At 41.6% G+C, this 15890-nt stretch overlaps 1 protein-coding gene across 3 annotated transcripts in view; it reads left to right on the forward strand.

Moving 5' to 3' along the window:
- INTS6 (integrator complex subunit 6) overlaps positions 1–15890 on the forward strand; it is a 73185-nt gene that overhangs the window by 18521 nt on the left and 38774 nt on the right. Inside the window, exons 3-4 of one of the 3 annotated variants that reach the window (XM_028526432.2) lie at positions 1639–1728; positions 10392–10613. Coding sequence is in view for 1 of the 3 variants with exons in the window: in XM_028526428.2 (XP_028382229.1) it covers positions 1639–1728 (90 nt within the window). In the remaining 2 variants the exon portion in view is untranslated. Of the gene's footprint in view, positions 1–1638; positions 1729–10075; positions 10614–15890 lie in introns of those variants that run through there. The other 2 variants (XM_028526428.2, XM_028526434.2) reach the window with 2 other exon arrangements.

Raw genomic sequence — 15890 nt, forward strand, 5'->3', positions numbered from 1 at the left:
AGCATTCCACTCTAGGGAACCAGTCAGAGGTGAGAGATGGGTATGAGCACTGCCTGTTTCTAGATCCGTGAGAATACCTGTACTATTAGAATGTATTATTTATGTTGGGGGTAAATGGTTTGAGAGTAATTATAGTGTAACATTTCTAAAAATGTATTCTGTTTCCCATGAATGGAGGAGGGAAGGTAAATTCGTTTTTTTTTCCTGCAAGACTTCTGTAACGTTTGAATACTACCATGCATTCAAAATCTTCTGGAGGTTATATCCAACATATTTTTAAAAATTTGACCAGAGGAAGTTTTCTTCATCTGGACACTAGTCTGAAAAATGTATATGTCACTTAGAAGTTGTGTAACTTGGTCAAGAAACGGTAGCAGGGCCTCCACCCCAGCACTTGATGATGATTGGGTTATAATCACAATTACTGTATGTAAGAAGTGTCCGTAAATTCAGCAGATACTGAGCATGTATTGTGATATGCTAGTGACGAGACTCGCAGAAGTGTGTAAGGGGAGGATTACAGAACCATAGAGTATTGCGTGTGTGTGAAACCCTTCCATGCTTGCTGGTCTTAAGTGTGGCCTGCGCACATTGGCACCTCCTAGCCTGCAGTCTTGTTAGAATGTAGAGCAGTAGACTCCGTGTCAGACCTCCTGAATCAGAACCTGCATTTCATCAGGTGCTTCACGAGCACGTTAAAACCTGTGTGCTCTTTCACGTCATCTGCAGTACAACCTCATTCTGTCCTTGGACGTGGTTAGTCGCTGAGAATTTGATGCCTCTGATTTCAAGCACCAGGTTTATCCTCTGGAAACTTCTGCCCTTTGGTTACAGTTTTGCACAGAATGTGCTTAATATCTCAAATGAGAGCCGTTTGTGTGCAAAAGATAAGCTTATGTGTGTACAGGAGCCTCTCAGAAGATAGGTCACCCAGAATCGCTTGAGAACGACAGGACCGGAGATGTGAGTGGAAGCTGGCTGTCGCTCCGTAGGTGCGGAGCATTTGAGAGCTGTATGCCTGGCGTTCCATTGTCACTGCCGCTGTTATTTGTGTACCCTCCGCCGAGCAATTTAAGTCACGTTCTTTCTTAATTTTAATGTTTCATGTTGGACTGTTACTAATTTTGCTAAGCCCAGAGTAGCCTTAGTGTTTGCATGGAAGCAGCTCCCAGACCCCTTCCATCCATCCACCTACTCACTTGGTGGGACCATTGATTACGTTACAGATTGAATTACGTGGTAATGTTCGCCTGCTGTTTTGCCTGCCTTTTAAAGAAGTTTCTCCGAAAATATTATCTTTCTGTTCTTTTACTTTGTAGATCTAAATATGTGAAATTATTAAATTATTAAGTCCCCTTTAAGAAATAAGTCCTTTTAGTTACATAAATATAAATGCTCACTGTGAGTTAAAACAATGTAGGAAGAAATGGAAATCTACCTAATTACATTCCTTTAAGGTTATCTTCTGTTTAGTTTATGTTTCCTCCTAATTTTTTTAATGTACCAAAGCTATATATCACATGCAAAATTCAACAACAAGAGGGGGATTTACGCACTGTTCTGAGAATTGATTTTTTACTCAGAAAATTTAAGCTAATGTATAGATCTTAATATAATTAATTTGTTTTTTGACATTAGGGAAGAAACCCCTTTTTCTTGGAACCAGCAATAATTATCACAATCACTGACGGGAGCAAGCTGACTACCACCAGTGGGGTCCAGGACGAGGTAAGTTATGTTTATGTCGGCACAGGTTGTGAACATGAAGCTGAGAAATCTTTGTGTCTGTACGCGCTGCAGGACACCGAGTCCCTTCAGTGGGTGCTCTTTGGCTCCTTGACGCAGGCTAGAGTCACCTGTCTCCTGGTGCTCACCTGCCTCTCTGGTGTCTGTAGCAGTGGGTCTCTGAGTTTTCTTCAGTATTAGTCCCTTCCGTGAAAAAATTTGGAGCCTACCCCAGCCCAATCATATGTGTAATTCTGAGTTTATGTGAGGGTGACGGTATCAGCTCATACAGTACATTTAGTAAAATTAATCTTTATTTTCAGGTTAAAAAAATGAGGACAGAATTCTAATAATTTCTTCCCACGCTTGAGTGGGTTGCCACGCGCACCCCGCTGTGGGCCCTACTGAACTAGAGAATCGCAAAGCCGCGAGGAGGTTAAGACCAGGAAGAGGGAAGGTCTTCGGACATTTTTATTCCAAGTCAAATGTTCTATAATAGTTATTAATCTTATCTATTTTCTATTAGCAAACATTATGCAGAATTGGTTTTGTGTGGTGTGATAGCGTGAATACAATAGAATTACTTTAACTTTAAGCTGTTTTTATTGTTTTTGAACTGCTCTTGAACATTATATTTATTTTTTAAAGTATGTTGTAGACGGGAGATGGTTTAGACTACTCTCTTTGCTGTTTGTATTTGCTTTAGAATCTTAACTTTAATTCTCATTATATTTAGAAAGGGTTTGACTAAGTAGGAAAAGTGTAGTTTTTAAGTTCAGTAGTTTTTAGCAGTACTTGTTATGTGTGACATTGTGGAGGGCAGATTGGACTTGGAATAAGAATGTGTGGATTTTAGCCGACCTTCAGCTGCTTTCTGCCCGTGCACGCTGTGCCCCCTCTAAGTCTCTCTCTCATCCACGATGTAAAGATGGTGGGTAGTTCATGCCTTACCGCGGAGGATTGTTGGAAGACTGAATGAAATGATGTATGCGAGAGTGCGTGGTGCGCTGTAAGGAGAAGAACATGTTTACCATGAAGCATTGGAGCCAGTAAAGAATTGTGATTGCCTGACCTTGACCGGGGTGCAGAAAGCCAGAATGGTTTTGTGTGAGCAGTCGAAGTTAGAGGGAATTTAGGCTGTAATGCATGGAGTTAGAGCTGAAAACTTTAGGTAGATTAAAGTGCCATCGATTTCTGAATATTGACTTTGTACTCTGCCACTTTGCCAAATCACTTAATTAGGTCAGGTAGTTTTTTGGTGGAGATTATAGGATTTTCTGTGTACGCTATCATGTTGTCTGCAAATAATGACAGTTTTATTTCTCCTTCCTACTTTGCATGCCCCCATTTCTTTTACTTGTCTGATCGCTGTGGCTAGGGCCTCAGTACTGTGTTGAATAGCAGTGGTGCGAGTGTGACCCTGGTCTTGTTCCTGATCTCAGTGGGAAAGCTTTTAGTTCTTGCCCATGAGTGTGATGTTGGCAGTAGGTTTCTCATACGTGGCCATTGTGTTGAGGTATGCTCCCTCTGCTCCCACTTTGCTCAGTGTTTGTATCATAAATGGGTGCTTATTTGTTTTAAGGCGAAGTTTTATTTAGGTTATGTAGTTGGAACATAGGTCTGTGAGTTTATGGTTTATGGTTTAGGAAAGTCTTGGATCCTATGCATGCATGGTTTTCCATGTCCCAATAAGACTCCCCTTCGGGGGCAGAGAGACAACGTACCCCTGATGTGCATGTTGTTGCGGCTTAATTTTTGCTAAAATGTTGTGAAGCATTGGTTTGTTCTAGTCCAAATAATTAAACTATGTTACTCATTTTATTTTTTTATTTTGATTTAAAAAATTTTTTTAAATTTATTTTTAGAGAATGGAAGGGGGAGAGAAAGAAAGGGAGAGAAAGATCAATGTGTGGTTGCCTCTCATACACCCCACACTGGGAACCTGGCCTGCAACCCAGGCATGTGCCCTGACTGGGAATTGAACCAGTGACCCTTTGGTTTGCAGGCTGGTGCTCAATCCCCTGAGCTACACCAGCCAGGGCCTATGTTACTCATTTTAAAGAGCCTTTCAATTCATAAAAAGCATAAGGATGCTTCTTGTTTCCCTCCTTTGTGTCTGTGTTGGTGTGCACGGTCGTGCACACACATGTGTGCTGCATGTGGTCTGTGCTGATTCCTTCTCAGGAGTAGCAGACAGAGTTTTGCCTTCATGTCTGTTTTTCTTCAGGTCTCGTAACCTTTGCCTTCGGCAGAACTTGACTCTTGTTCAGGTTTATTGAACGAGTGAAAATGTCAGTAGTTTTTGTATTAGGTATGTGTGTATATAATTTTTGATGCCTGTGTCTGCCATTGATGAGACCTGTTACTGTTTGCACAGTTGTGCCTTCCACCCATGTGATACGTTTTGCTCCAGAGTCACATGATCTCGCATGGCGTATTATATCTGTTCTGTGAGTGCTGTTTTTCAGGAGTAAGTGTTCCTGTGCCTTAAAATCATCCTTATGGCGTAAAAAGGAACTTTGAGCTCATCTAGTCATACTATTTATTTTAGAAATGAGGAAATTGAGATCCGGGGAGGCAAAGTGATGTGCTAAAGGTTATAACATTTGCTGTTGCCAGAATGTGGATTAGAATTTGTCTAAATTCCAAAGACATTCCAGCCCCTTCAGACCAGTGCTTTTTTTCCTGATGTATCTTCTGCCTCTCTGATTCTGTTTTTGTGTGCTCTCAAAATCTACCTTCTGTTTACCTGATTTCCTTTTCATTTACTTCAGCTCTCTGTGCACTTGTGGCGAAGTGACACGTTCCTGCTCACGCAGAGTACCTTGAGTGACTGATGACCAGGGCAGTGAGGATAACCAAGACAAATAGGGTGGCTTTCCAGTACTCACGTCCACAGTCTCATGGGGAGCTCGCCTGTTAAATGGCTTACGAATGCTGAAATAGAGATACATACTGAGTGTATCAGCACTAGCGGGGGAGGGGAGGGTTAATACCACCCATCTTGTGTGTGTGTCCAATTCTGTGTAATGCGAATTTTTATAGTCATTTAATTTTGATTAAGTTCAAGGGTCTCGTGGATGACCTGGTAGAGGATGTGGCTTATAGTTTACACGTGTGAAATTTATAAAGAAGCCTGGTATGAAGTTGTTTTAAGCCTAGAAAATAGTTAATGGAAAAACTTGGTGCCATATTGTCTCTTGACCTGGTTAAGACTATACTGGCCGGAATAACCCAATTTCTTATAACCTGTTTGTTAGAATGATGCAGGGATACCGTCTCCTCTGTGACAGCCCCTCTCACAGCAGTGTGTTAGGGTTAGAAGAGTGGCAGCTTTGGATTGAGGACCATAATCTTGAGATGTGTGTGATCGTTTTACTTGAATCCATGTCCTTATTATCTTTTTGGCTTTGTTTAATGAAGTCCAGGCCATTGTGTGAGGTGTCGGGTGTGTTTCTAGTGTTGTGTTTCTGAGCACTTGTTAGGACTTCTGATGACTGTGTTGGAAAAGCACGTGTGTATTTTAAAAATATTTTTTCTTCTTATATGCAGCTATTTGATAAAGTTGGTTGTTTGCAGTATTTTCGCTCATGAGGAGTTAGATGGGACTTTAAATTCTGGTACATGAGAAAACTAGACTGTTTTTCTCCTTAGTAGTAATCTTCGATGTTGAAAAACATACTGTGGTCAAATAATCATGGTGCCATGTACGGATGTGTGAAACGTTTTGGTAGAATTCACTAAATTATAATTAGAGTTGCTGAAAACCACTTTTTTCTGGTCTTTGTTTCTTGCAACAATCCCCTCTGGTGCTGTTTTGCAATGGAAAACTGTTCAGTACTGGAGATTCCAGGAGCACGTGGCTAGCTAACGGCGTTGCTCAATAAAGGGGCCTGCAGAAGTGCTGCCAGCTCCTTCCTGGTGGTGAATGGCATTCCAGGAAGTGGAGCGGTTATTTTTCTCTTCCTTGGAAGTGCTAATAGTAGTATTATCTTTCACATATGAGATTTCTAAATGCTGAGAATCTTTCTGCATCTCTATCAGTGTTATGACTGCACTGGAAGTTAGCATTGTAAAGAAAATATTTGCAGTAAAAAAAAAACAACTATTGGTTTTTGACATTGTAAGTTCTGCCTTTAATGAGCTTTTCCCAGCTTTTTAAGACAAACTGGGACAACTACTTTTATAACTTCTTGGCAGATGTTCAGAAAGGGCATGTGGTGTAGAAGAAAAGTACGTAATCTCAGCTTCATGGTCAAGTAGCTACCAATGGGGGTCTTGCACCCTCTCAGTTCTCCGAGTTGATGCAGAAGCCTCCGCCGACTCTGAGATGTTGATTGGCATTAGTGATTTTCCAGGATCATGCTGGGCAATGTAAATAGCTTTACCTTGTGCAAGGATAATCTGTGATTAGGACCTATAATTATGATTTTTGTTTAACTCTTTGGGGTCTGTACTGATTAAAAGGACAGTCTGTTTCCAGTGTCTGGAACAGTTCCGACACCACATCTCTCCTCCCCCAAGTGTTTGCGTTTCATTAAAACTACTAAAAAGACATGCCAGAAGCTGTCAATACCGTTTGAATTGTGTCAGTAAAGTCTTTGAAACAAATATTTAAAATAGTTTTCCCTCTAGTATTCCTACAATTTCGGGGTACTTTCTCTTTCTTTTTTCTTTCTGAAAAGCCCCCTACAGAACCTTGAGGGACATCGCTGTAGTGCGGTAGAATGTGCCCAGCAGCCCTGTGAGCGAGTGTGTTTCTGCGTTTTCTCTGCGTTTTCGCGCCGCCTCCGAGTGGTGGCGCCTGTTCATGGGGATGGGACCAGGGCTCAGCAGCAGCAGCAGCAGCAGCAAGACTAGCCCCTGTGTTTGTGTTGCTGGCGTGTGGGTCAGCTGTTCTGCACACGTGTGCCGCATTGCTCTGTATGCTAGTCTCTACCAGTACAACTTCTTAAGAACATTTAATAAGAATTTGTTGCATGCAAATGATTTGTATTTTTTAACCTGTATTTTTTGCCCTGTTCTGTCAACCCCCGATTTATTGCTTCTGCTGTACTAGAGAAAAATACGCATCCGCAATTATAAGTATATGAAAAATACGTATAATAAACATGCACAATTAAAAGGAGTTGAGGAAATATTTCAATTTAATATCTATAGTGGATTTTCAGCAATTGATGTTTGCAGTACTCTTATTTTTTCAAGGTCATATGTAAGGGAATGTTCTTAAGGATTACCTCATGACAAACACTACAGTGGGATAATTAAAAAGAAATGCTGGCTGATTACTCTTTAATGAAACTCTGTGACTGCAATAACTAATCTGTTATCTAGAAATCTGTGGTCAGATCTACCAAAATTGTTTTTATTCAGAGGGTGAATCATCTTTACCCTGCATTTATCAACCTGTCAGAACCAGCGAGCACTGAGACACACTACCTGTAAGGAAAGTTTCTAGTAGACACGTTCCTATTACTCTTGTGACCCGAGCTCCTCCATATATAAACCACTGTGATATTTAGGACAGCAGTTTTCAAATGGCTGCATCAGAATCACCTGAGGTGTTTTATAAAATACACAGGCCTCAGCTCTGATTCTGGAAACTTTCATTCAATTGATCTGGACAGGGACCTGGGGATCTATATTTTTTGAAGTTTCCCAGTTGATTCTGATGCACAGATTTGGAAGGCATAGTTTTAGAGCACAGTGTACCTACAAATATATATATATATATATATATATATATATTTTTAAACTACAAAAAAAAGTACATGTAAAAATGAGTAACTTGAACAAAACAAGTTAAAACTGTTTTGACTTACAAGGCCATCAAAATATGTCAAGATGAAAATTAATCCTTGACCTTTAGAATTGTTAAATCTGAGAATGGACTTCCAAGGGATACGGAATCAGCCTTCTGTAAATACAAGATTTCGTATCAGCCTTCTTACTGTGTTTGGGCTGGTTGAGAACCCATTATCGGGTAGCCTTGGAACATTAACTTCAGTGCCGGTTGCAGCCTGTAGTTACTGCTCATGGTCTGCGGTGTTGAGGGTGACTCTTAGACCCAGAGCACGAGATGAGGTAGAGGAAGGGAGGGTAAGGAAGGGGAGTCACTTGTGCTTCTCATCTGTCACGTGCTTGCTGTCCCGGGCTTAGGAATTTCCATCCAAAGGAATACATACATAGTATTGCGTTGTCCTTATTGTGCCTTAATTCCTGGTTTGGATGTCCATAACTGACATTATTTTATACACACACACGTACACACACACACACATGTACACATACACATATACACATACTTGACTTAGGTGAGGGCATCTTATAAAGAATTGGTAATAGTCGCACTTAATTTTTTTGCTTTCTGTAGAGTTGCTGCTTAAATACCCTTTCATAACAAGTTGTTCTGAATGCTTAAAAGGCTGTGTAGATTAATTTAGCGGGAGTTTTTCCTGTGATGCATAGTAACTGGTTGTGTGTAAGAATTGGCGTGCGCCCCCTTGTGTTTAGTATTGTCGCGTTCTAGGCACTGGGAGCACAAAGGCGGACTGAGCGAGGCCCCTACCCTAGCAGACTCTCGCGTATGGTCTGAGGATGTGCACGTGAACAAGCACTTGTGCTACTGCTGTGCAGTGAGAGGAACCTCGGGGCACGAGCAAACAGGGTTCTGAGAGCGTGAAGGGAGAAGCTTAGTTTTGAGGGGTGAGGAGAGGACGGAGCCGTGGCACTGCAGGAAGAGGGACAGTGCACGGGGGTGAAGGCATGGAGACGGTGTGTTGGGCTGGGCGGCTGAACCGCATGAGTGAAGTGTAGACGTTGTAGGTGGGAGGAGGGAGCGCCTGAAACGTAGGTGGAGGCCACATGATACATGCCCCCCCCCCCAGGAGACAGCATGACTCTGGGTAACGTTTGCAGAGGAGGTACTGGATGTGGTAAGCAGGGGGGGTAACACCACCATATTTGCATCTTAATGAGCTTATGCTGCCAGCAAAGGGAAAGAAGATAGATCGAAGAATAGTAAACTGGGAAGTTTTTGCAAACTACACGCAACAGTTCTGGAAAACACATAGGGCGTGCTAAAACTCAGCTAGTGCTGGCTAGGATGGCGGGTGTTTGAGAGAGTCCGTGGGCATGCCGGTCAGGTCTTTAAAGGTGGTGGCAGGAGAACAAAGCTGTTCCTGACAAGAGGTTTTGAACCCAGGGTCTAGGCGGGGGCTTCAGAGCGTTCTGTGAATTTCCTAAAATATCACCCAGACATTGTCCGGCCGCGAGTATGCACGTTTTCTCAGGGACAGTGGCTTACGGGGTTAATCATATTCTCAGACAGGTGAAACAACAACAACAACAACAAACTGACTGTCTAGTAGGTAGTCTTCTGAGGTTTCCAACTTGGGAATCTGTGTTGGCAGTCTTAACTGAGTGGGGGATACTGGGTAAGTAGTAGGAAAGATTGTAAAATAAATGTTTGACAAAGTGTCTGTCTTTAGGGTGCAAGTGTTTTTAAAGGAGTTGTGAGCCAACTTTTAAAACAATAACTTCACCGAGTTTTTTTTTTTCTTGCCTTAGAATATTTTGTATTTACAAACAGAAATAAGTAGAATCTTATCTCTGGTTTCCTATAGTTAGAATTTTTATTTTGAAGCAGAGTAAATAAACCTTAAGTTACCTTACTGTCTATTTATCAGGTCTTTTAAGTTTTTAAATTGAAGGCCACAGTGCTGGGGACATGTAGAATTGCTTATTTCAAACGAGCATGAACGTTGGAATCCAGAACACCGGGCTAAGAGCATTGCGTGTGGGGGCACCTTGTGCTAGTGTCAGTTAAGGAGGGTACCAGACTAATTCCTTTTTTGTTTTTAATTTTAATTTAAGTATGTGATTTAAGAAGGTGGGGGGGAGAGATGGAGGGAGGGGGAGGGAGGAAGGAGCACACGCTCCCTGTCTGGAGCCTGATCCTTCCTGTTCCCCCCCCCCCCACCAGGCCTGTTACTGTGACCTTGACCTTTATCTTGACCTTTCTCCTGAGCTCCATAGGCCCCATGTTTTGCCTCTGTAACTTGTTTCCTGAACCCATTTCTTTGACGGCTCACTTCCTCTTCCACTGTGACTGACTTAAAAAAAAAAAAAGAAAGAAAAGAATAGTAGTAGATTGGCTTTAACTGCATTGGCAGTTTTCTGCCAATTAAACTGAGTTCAAGTCAGCCTGCTGGGTGCACTTCCTGCCTCTCTCAGTGAGATTACAGTTTGAGCCTGAAGGGGCTGAGTGCCCGGGCTCCTGATGCGGGCCCTCCCCCCCACCCCCTCACCCCCCCCACCCCCTCACCCCCCCCACCACAGGCTGCTTGCTGGTTGTCTGTAAGTGCCTTTGTTATGCTTGCTTAGCTGTGTTCCACAGTTATTTTTACGTCATTTCCACTTTCAGTTCTTTCCCGGTGTTATACAATAGATTTAAAAAATTTTAAACTTGTATATTAGGAATAGACTATGCAGTGACTGGAAGGTATTTTGACGCTGTGATTTTTACACCCAGGCAAGGCTACATTTTGATCTAGACAAGGCTGTTTTGGTTTATTTTTCCCCACGCTCTGTCTTTTCAGGTTGAATTACTGATTTTCCCCCCTCTGTTTTGTTTGTTGTGGTTTTGATGTTCTTTTTCCTTTCAGCTAAAGGAGCAGCCCAGTGGTTTTCGAGAAGTGCCAAAGTGCACTGACTGTCCCACGTGACTGGTGCCTCAGGGAGGGTCGTGGTTCCTGGATCCAGGACCGACCTGATCCTGGATGTCACTTCAAGCAGGCAGATCGTGGGGAAAAGCCTTGTCTGATGGCTAGCCTTCCTCAAAACTCTGGTGCTAGTCATCTCGGAGGGCCTCAGAGAAAGCCTTGAAGGTGAGCAGAGTAGAGTGTAGTTCTCTCTGGGGGCTGTGACTACGTGTTGGACACTGATTCAACATGGATGACATCCCTGACCTGCCACACCCAGGTTCAGTTGGTGAATAACCTTCAGTTTATAAACTGGTTCATGATGATCAGACCCCATCTTTGGAGTTACTAGAAACTGCCCTCCTAACCTTAGGACCTATAAAGGGAGGAACTGGTTATTTCCTGGGCCCTTCAGAACCCGGGGTTAAAAAGCAGCCATCTGTGTAGCAGTTTGGATTTATGTAGGTCATGTTTTCTTGCATTCTATTTGACGATTATTGGACTGCCTGCATCATTTAAATAACATTTTTTGCCCTATGAAAGATTTCTTTAGAGATGTTTTGAGCACCTTGGCTTGGAGAAAAGTTTAATCCCATGCTTCTCTGTGTGCTTTAAGCACTCATAGAACCCAATTGTTTGTACCATAAGCTTTACTGCTAAAATTTCAAAATCTAAAACCTGTCCTAAGGCCTATTAGACTTTTTTTTGAGTCACCAGTATTAGAAAAAAACAATAATAGGGGCTTGCACCATCCTCAATATAAGTACATTTTGCATTTAGAAATTATATCTGTCACTGCTATATTAATATTAGAAAACATACCAAAAAAGTTTAAAAAGACGAAGTGAAAAATCTTATAGAAAGGAGGTTCTGATATCTTCTTCCTCTATACCATGCATTATGATGTGTATGGGGGCTGGCAAACATTTTTCAAAGGGCCAGAGAGTAAATATTTTAGGCTTTCAGCCCATATGGTCTCTGTCGGAACTACTGAATTGCACTGTAAGGCAAAAGCAGCTATAGATGATATTTTAAACTAATGAGTGTGCTGATCTTTAGTAAAATTTTATTTGCCAAAACAGGCTGTGCGCTGGATTTGGCTGGTGAGCCATAGTTTGTGGACTGCTGGAGAACACCGTTTTGTATACTCCACTGGCCTAGACCTTGAAATTGTTACACTGCTGGTGTTGGGTCCTTTCCACCAGCAGTTCTAGAATGTGTTTGGTCTTCCTTACTGAGCAGATGAGTACCAGCAGTCAGAATGTACTCAGTTTAGTAGAACAAACCCTGACGGGAACACCAGTGATTTGGACACAAAGTTAGAGGCGGGGTGAGGTCACGAGTTGGAAAGCTAGGGAATCAGTAATGGAATGATGTAAAAAGTAAAATGACCCAGCACAAGCTGCTGAGAGGGTCAGGCTGGCACTGGGGAATGGTGTCTCATCTTGGAAAGATTAATTCAGGTTTGTGATGTAGGTGGGTGCAAGGGCATAAAGGTGCTGAAAGAGACCGGGGGCACTGTATCTACCTCGGTGCTGATAGCTGGCAATGGTCAGGAACGCAGCAGCAAGACGTGAGAGTGGGCAGACCGAGGTGGCCCACTGTGTATGCCCTTCCGAGGAACTTGGACTTGCCCTTACCGGCTGACGGGAGCGTGGAAGAGATTGCAGGAGAGACTGAAATGATCAGATTTAGGTTGTGGAGAGGCAGCGGCAGTGGTGGGGAATGGACAGTGAGGGGATGTTTTTGGCAACTCATTTCTTGTACCTCCTTATAAGGAGGACACACTTGTTTGTGAGTTGTTTTATACCAGACATAAATAAAGAAACTTGGAATACTATTTAGCGATAAAAAGGAATGAACTACTGATATGTTACAACACAGATGGACCTCTGAAACATTATGCTAGATGCAAAAGCCCACATGTCACACGAGACATACTGTGTGATGCCACTTTTGTGAAGTGTCCATAAGGTGAATGAGTGGTTGCCGGGGGGGTGGGCTGGGCACCCCCTGCAGGTGGCAGGAGGGACCCCGTTGGCTGCTGGAAGTGTTCTACACCTGGGTGGTGGTGATGGTTGTATAGCTTTAAATCTACTAAAAATAACTGGACACTTTTTAAATGGGTAACTTTTATGGAAGGTAATTATACCTCAATTAAGTTGTTAAGAAAGTAGAATGACCTCACCTTTAAAATCTGTTGGAGTGAAACGTAAAGAAATTATTTCCGTATTTCTGGTTGCCAAGCAGTTGCCCTTTCCTCTGAGCAAATAATAATCTTAAACTACTAGAGCCCCCCAAAAGTGGTTTTTTAAAACTTAAAACTTTGTGACTATAAAGCATAACTATAGGAACCACCAACTAAGTGAGTCCAATTGTTACTCAAGTTTATAGAATTCACTTTGACTTTAATAATTTTTTAATTATTCTTTCCATATTAAATACCATATGAGGAGAACCTTAAATGCTTACATTGGATAATAATATTAAGCAGCTAGAAATATGCTAAGGGAAATTTACTTGATATTATTTTTCAAGAAAATAATTGCTAAAGAACCTGAAGTGTGGTGATTTTAAATTTATAAATTGTTCCTTCATAATCGTAACTGTCATAGAAAACAAAAAAGAGAATATAAAACGGTTGGAAAATGGTTGGTTTCACTCAATAATACTTCTTGAGGGCCTTCTGTGTGGCAGGCCCTGTTCCTTAGGAACAGGTAGTGGTGGCCTTTACTCGGTTACTGTCTTCTATTCCTGGGTGCCAGAATAATCTATGAGGTTGAGCGTAATCATTAAGAAAATATGTATAAAACTTAGTTGTGTTACTTTTTATTGTTTATAAGGTAATTTCACAACTCAGTTTCCAACTCAGCGAGAGTAAGGAAAATGAATCTTAGTGTAGCTGAATCCCAAGAAAGAGGTAGAGCTTGACCATTTTTTTCTATTTCAAGTCTGTTGCTCTTTGCACTCTAGTGTGGGATAAAAAAAAAGCGTAGTGCTGCCTAAGGATAAACATACACTCGTAGATCCGTGGGTAAGATTGAGAGTCCAGAAACAAATCCACACATTTATGGTCGACTGATTTTCAACAAGGGAGCCAAGACTGTTTAATGGGGAAGGAATAATGAATGCCCATATGCAAGAGAAAGAGGCTGGACTCCTACCTGACACCGAATATACCAGAATGAAATAAAAATGGGTGAGCAACTAAACGTGAGAGTTAAAACCTTCATTGTCTTGGATTTGGCAGCAGTTTTTTAGAGACGATACTCAAAGCACAACTGAAGAAAAATTAGATAATTTGACTTCATGTAAATGAAAAAACATTTGTGTTTCAAAGGATATTATCAAGAAAATACAGGAACAATAAGGAAATATTTGCAAATCATATATCTGATTAGGACCTAGAATATAGAATATACAAAGAAGTATTATAATACAGCAATAAAAGGTAACCCAATTAAAAAATGGATAAAGGATTTAAAAAGATACCTCTCCCAAGAAGACAAGCAAATGGCCAATAAGTACATGAAAAGAAGTTCACCATCATTAGTAATTAAGGGAATGCGAATCAGCGAGATCACACTCACACCCATAATGGCTATAATAAAGAAGATGGATAAGAACACGTGTTGGAAATGTAGAGAAACTGAAACCCTGATAGACCGCTGAGGGGCATGTAAAGGAATACGGCTGCTGTGGAAAGAGTTTGGCAGTTTTTTCAAGAAGTGAAACACTTAACGTATGATGCAAAAATCATTCCTCACTCCTTAGTAAGTAACCAAAAGAAATGACAGCATGCCCCATATAAATATCGTATCAGCATTTTTCTAATGGCTAAAAAGTAGAAACAACCCAATGTCCATTGACTGTTGGATAAACAAAATGCGGAGTATCCATGCAATGGATCATGATTCAGCCTTAAAAAGGAATGGAATTCTGACACACACAAGAGCTTGATGAACCTCAAAGACGTGCTAAATGGAAGAAGCCAGATAGAAAAGGCGGCTTACGGGGCAATTCTATTATATGAACCATTCAGAAGAGGCATTCTATGGAAACAGAAATAGTGGCTGTTAGCTCTTGTGGGGGTAAGCGGTGATGCTGATGGGTATGAGGTTTCTTTTTTGGGTGATGAGAATGTTCTGGTCCTGCAGCTCTACCTCTCTGGTGCAACCATTCTAAATAAATGCAATAAAACAAATAGGAAAACTCACATCTTTACCCCCACGTACCCTGTTTTGCTCTTTAGTGACTTTAGTTTCCGTATTTCCTCTCACAGCAAATTTAGAAATCGATTCTGGTGTCTCCTTTACTGCCCTACCTCCTGTTTAGCCCTTAATTACACTCTGGCTTCCGATTCTACCATTCTTAATCAGGTCCCTGACGACCCCCTCATTTCCCAATTCAAGTAGTTGGTTTAAAGTTTTTCCCTTTCATGATGTTCATCATGAGCATGCTTTCTTGAGGTATCTCATGGCTCCTGGGTTTACACTCGCTTTGTTTTCCTTTGGCTTTTTGTTCCATTTTAATTCTTGATCTTGGGTATTTGGTCATCACTTGATGTAGGGATTAGGGGCACTGACCCTGCACCCCTATCCCCGCCCCCATCTCCTGTTGTCCCCCCCACCCCATGCAGTAAACATGCATATCGTTTAAGTTTCAGAAATGTTACTTCTTTGACAAAATTTTTTTCCCACCTGTGTCTCTGTTTTTCTCTCTGGATATCAGACTCTGAATCCACCCATCACCATCATTATTTATCTTTTGTCTCCTACTTCATCTCTCTTGTCCTCTCTTGGGATTTTCCTTAACTGGGTTCGTAAAGAACGTGACTTTCATCAAGGGTTGTGGATTTTTTTTATCAAAGTGAAATTCACATAACATAAAATTAATCATTTTAAAGTGGACAGTTTAGTGGCATTGAATACATACCTTCCTTTTTATTAAAACTTTTATACTAGACAAAAACACGAGGGTGCCGTAACAGTGAGTGCGCTGGTTTTCTCTAATCCCAGGCGGCAGACTCGGGAACAGGCCGATTCTTTCGTGTGTCTTTTCTCGACCAGGTGATTTCAGTTGGGGTATGCTTGGATTTTAAACTGTTCTTTTTGGAAATAATCTGAAAAACAACTAAGGATTATGCTTACTGAAGGGAGAGGCGGGAATTTAAAGGACAGAATCCTGAGTCTTAGGACTGCGTTTAAATCTGCGGGGAAGCAGGAAACAAGTCTCTCGGGGCCTGAACTTAGACGTACGGTTTGTTTGTCATTTGCTGTGAGTAGGAGCTAAGGCTGTGTTATGTTTGAGGACGGAGATTTAAGAAATACACACTCAGTTTCACCAAAAATGTTAAAATTTTACCTGAAGCCTTTTTCCCGTCGGTATTAGCCAGTCAGATCTGTCATAGGTGGGAGCTGACCCTGGCGGTGCCGGCTCTATCTTCCGAGGCACAACTGTGTG

The sequence above is a fragment of the Phyllostomus discolor genome, chromosome 11, assembly GCF_004126475.2.
Source record: "Phyllostomus discolor isolate MPI-MPIP mPhyDis1 chromosome 11, mPhyDis1.pri.v3, whole genome shotgun sequence".
NCBI lineage: Eukaryota > Metazoa > Chordata > Mammalia > Chiroptera > Phyllostomidae > Phyllostomus > Phyllostomus discolor.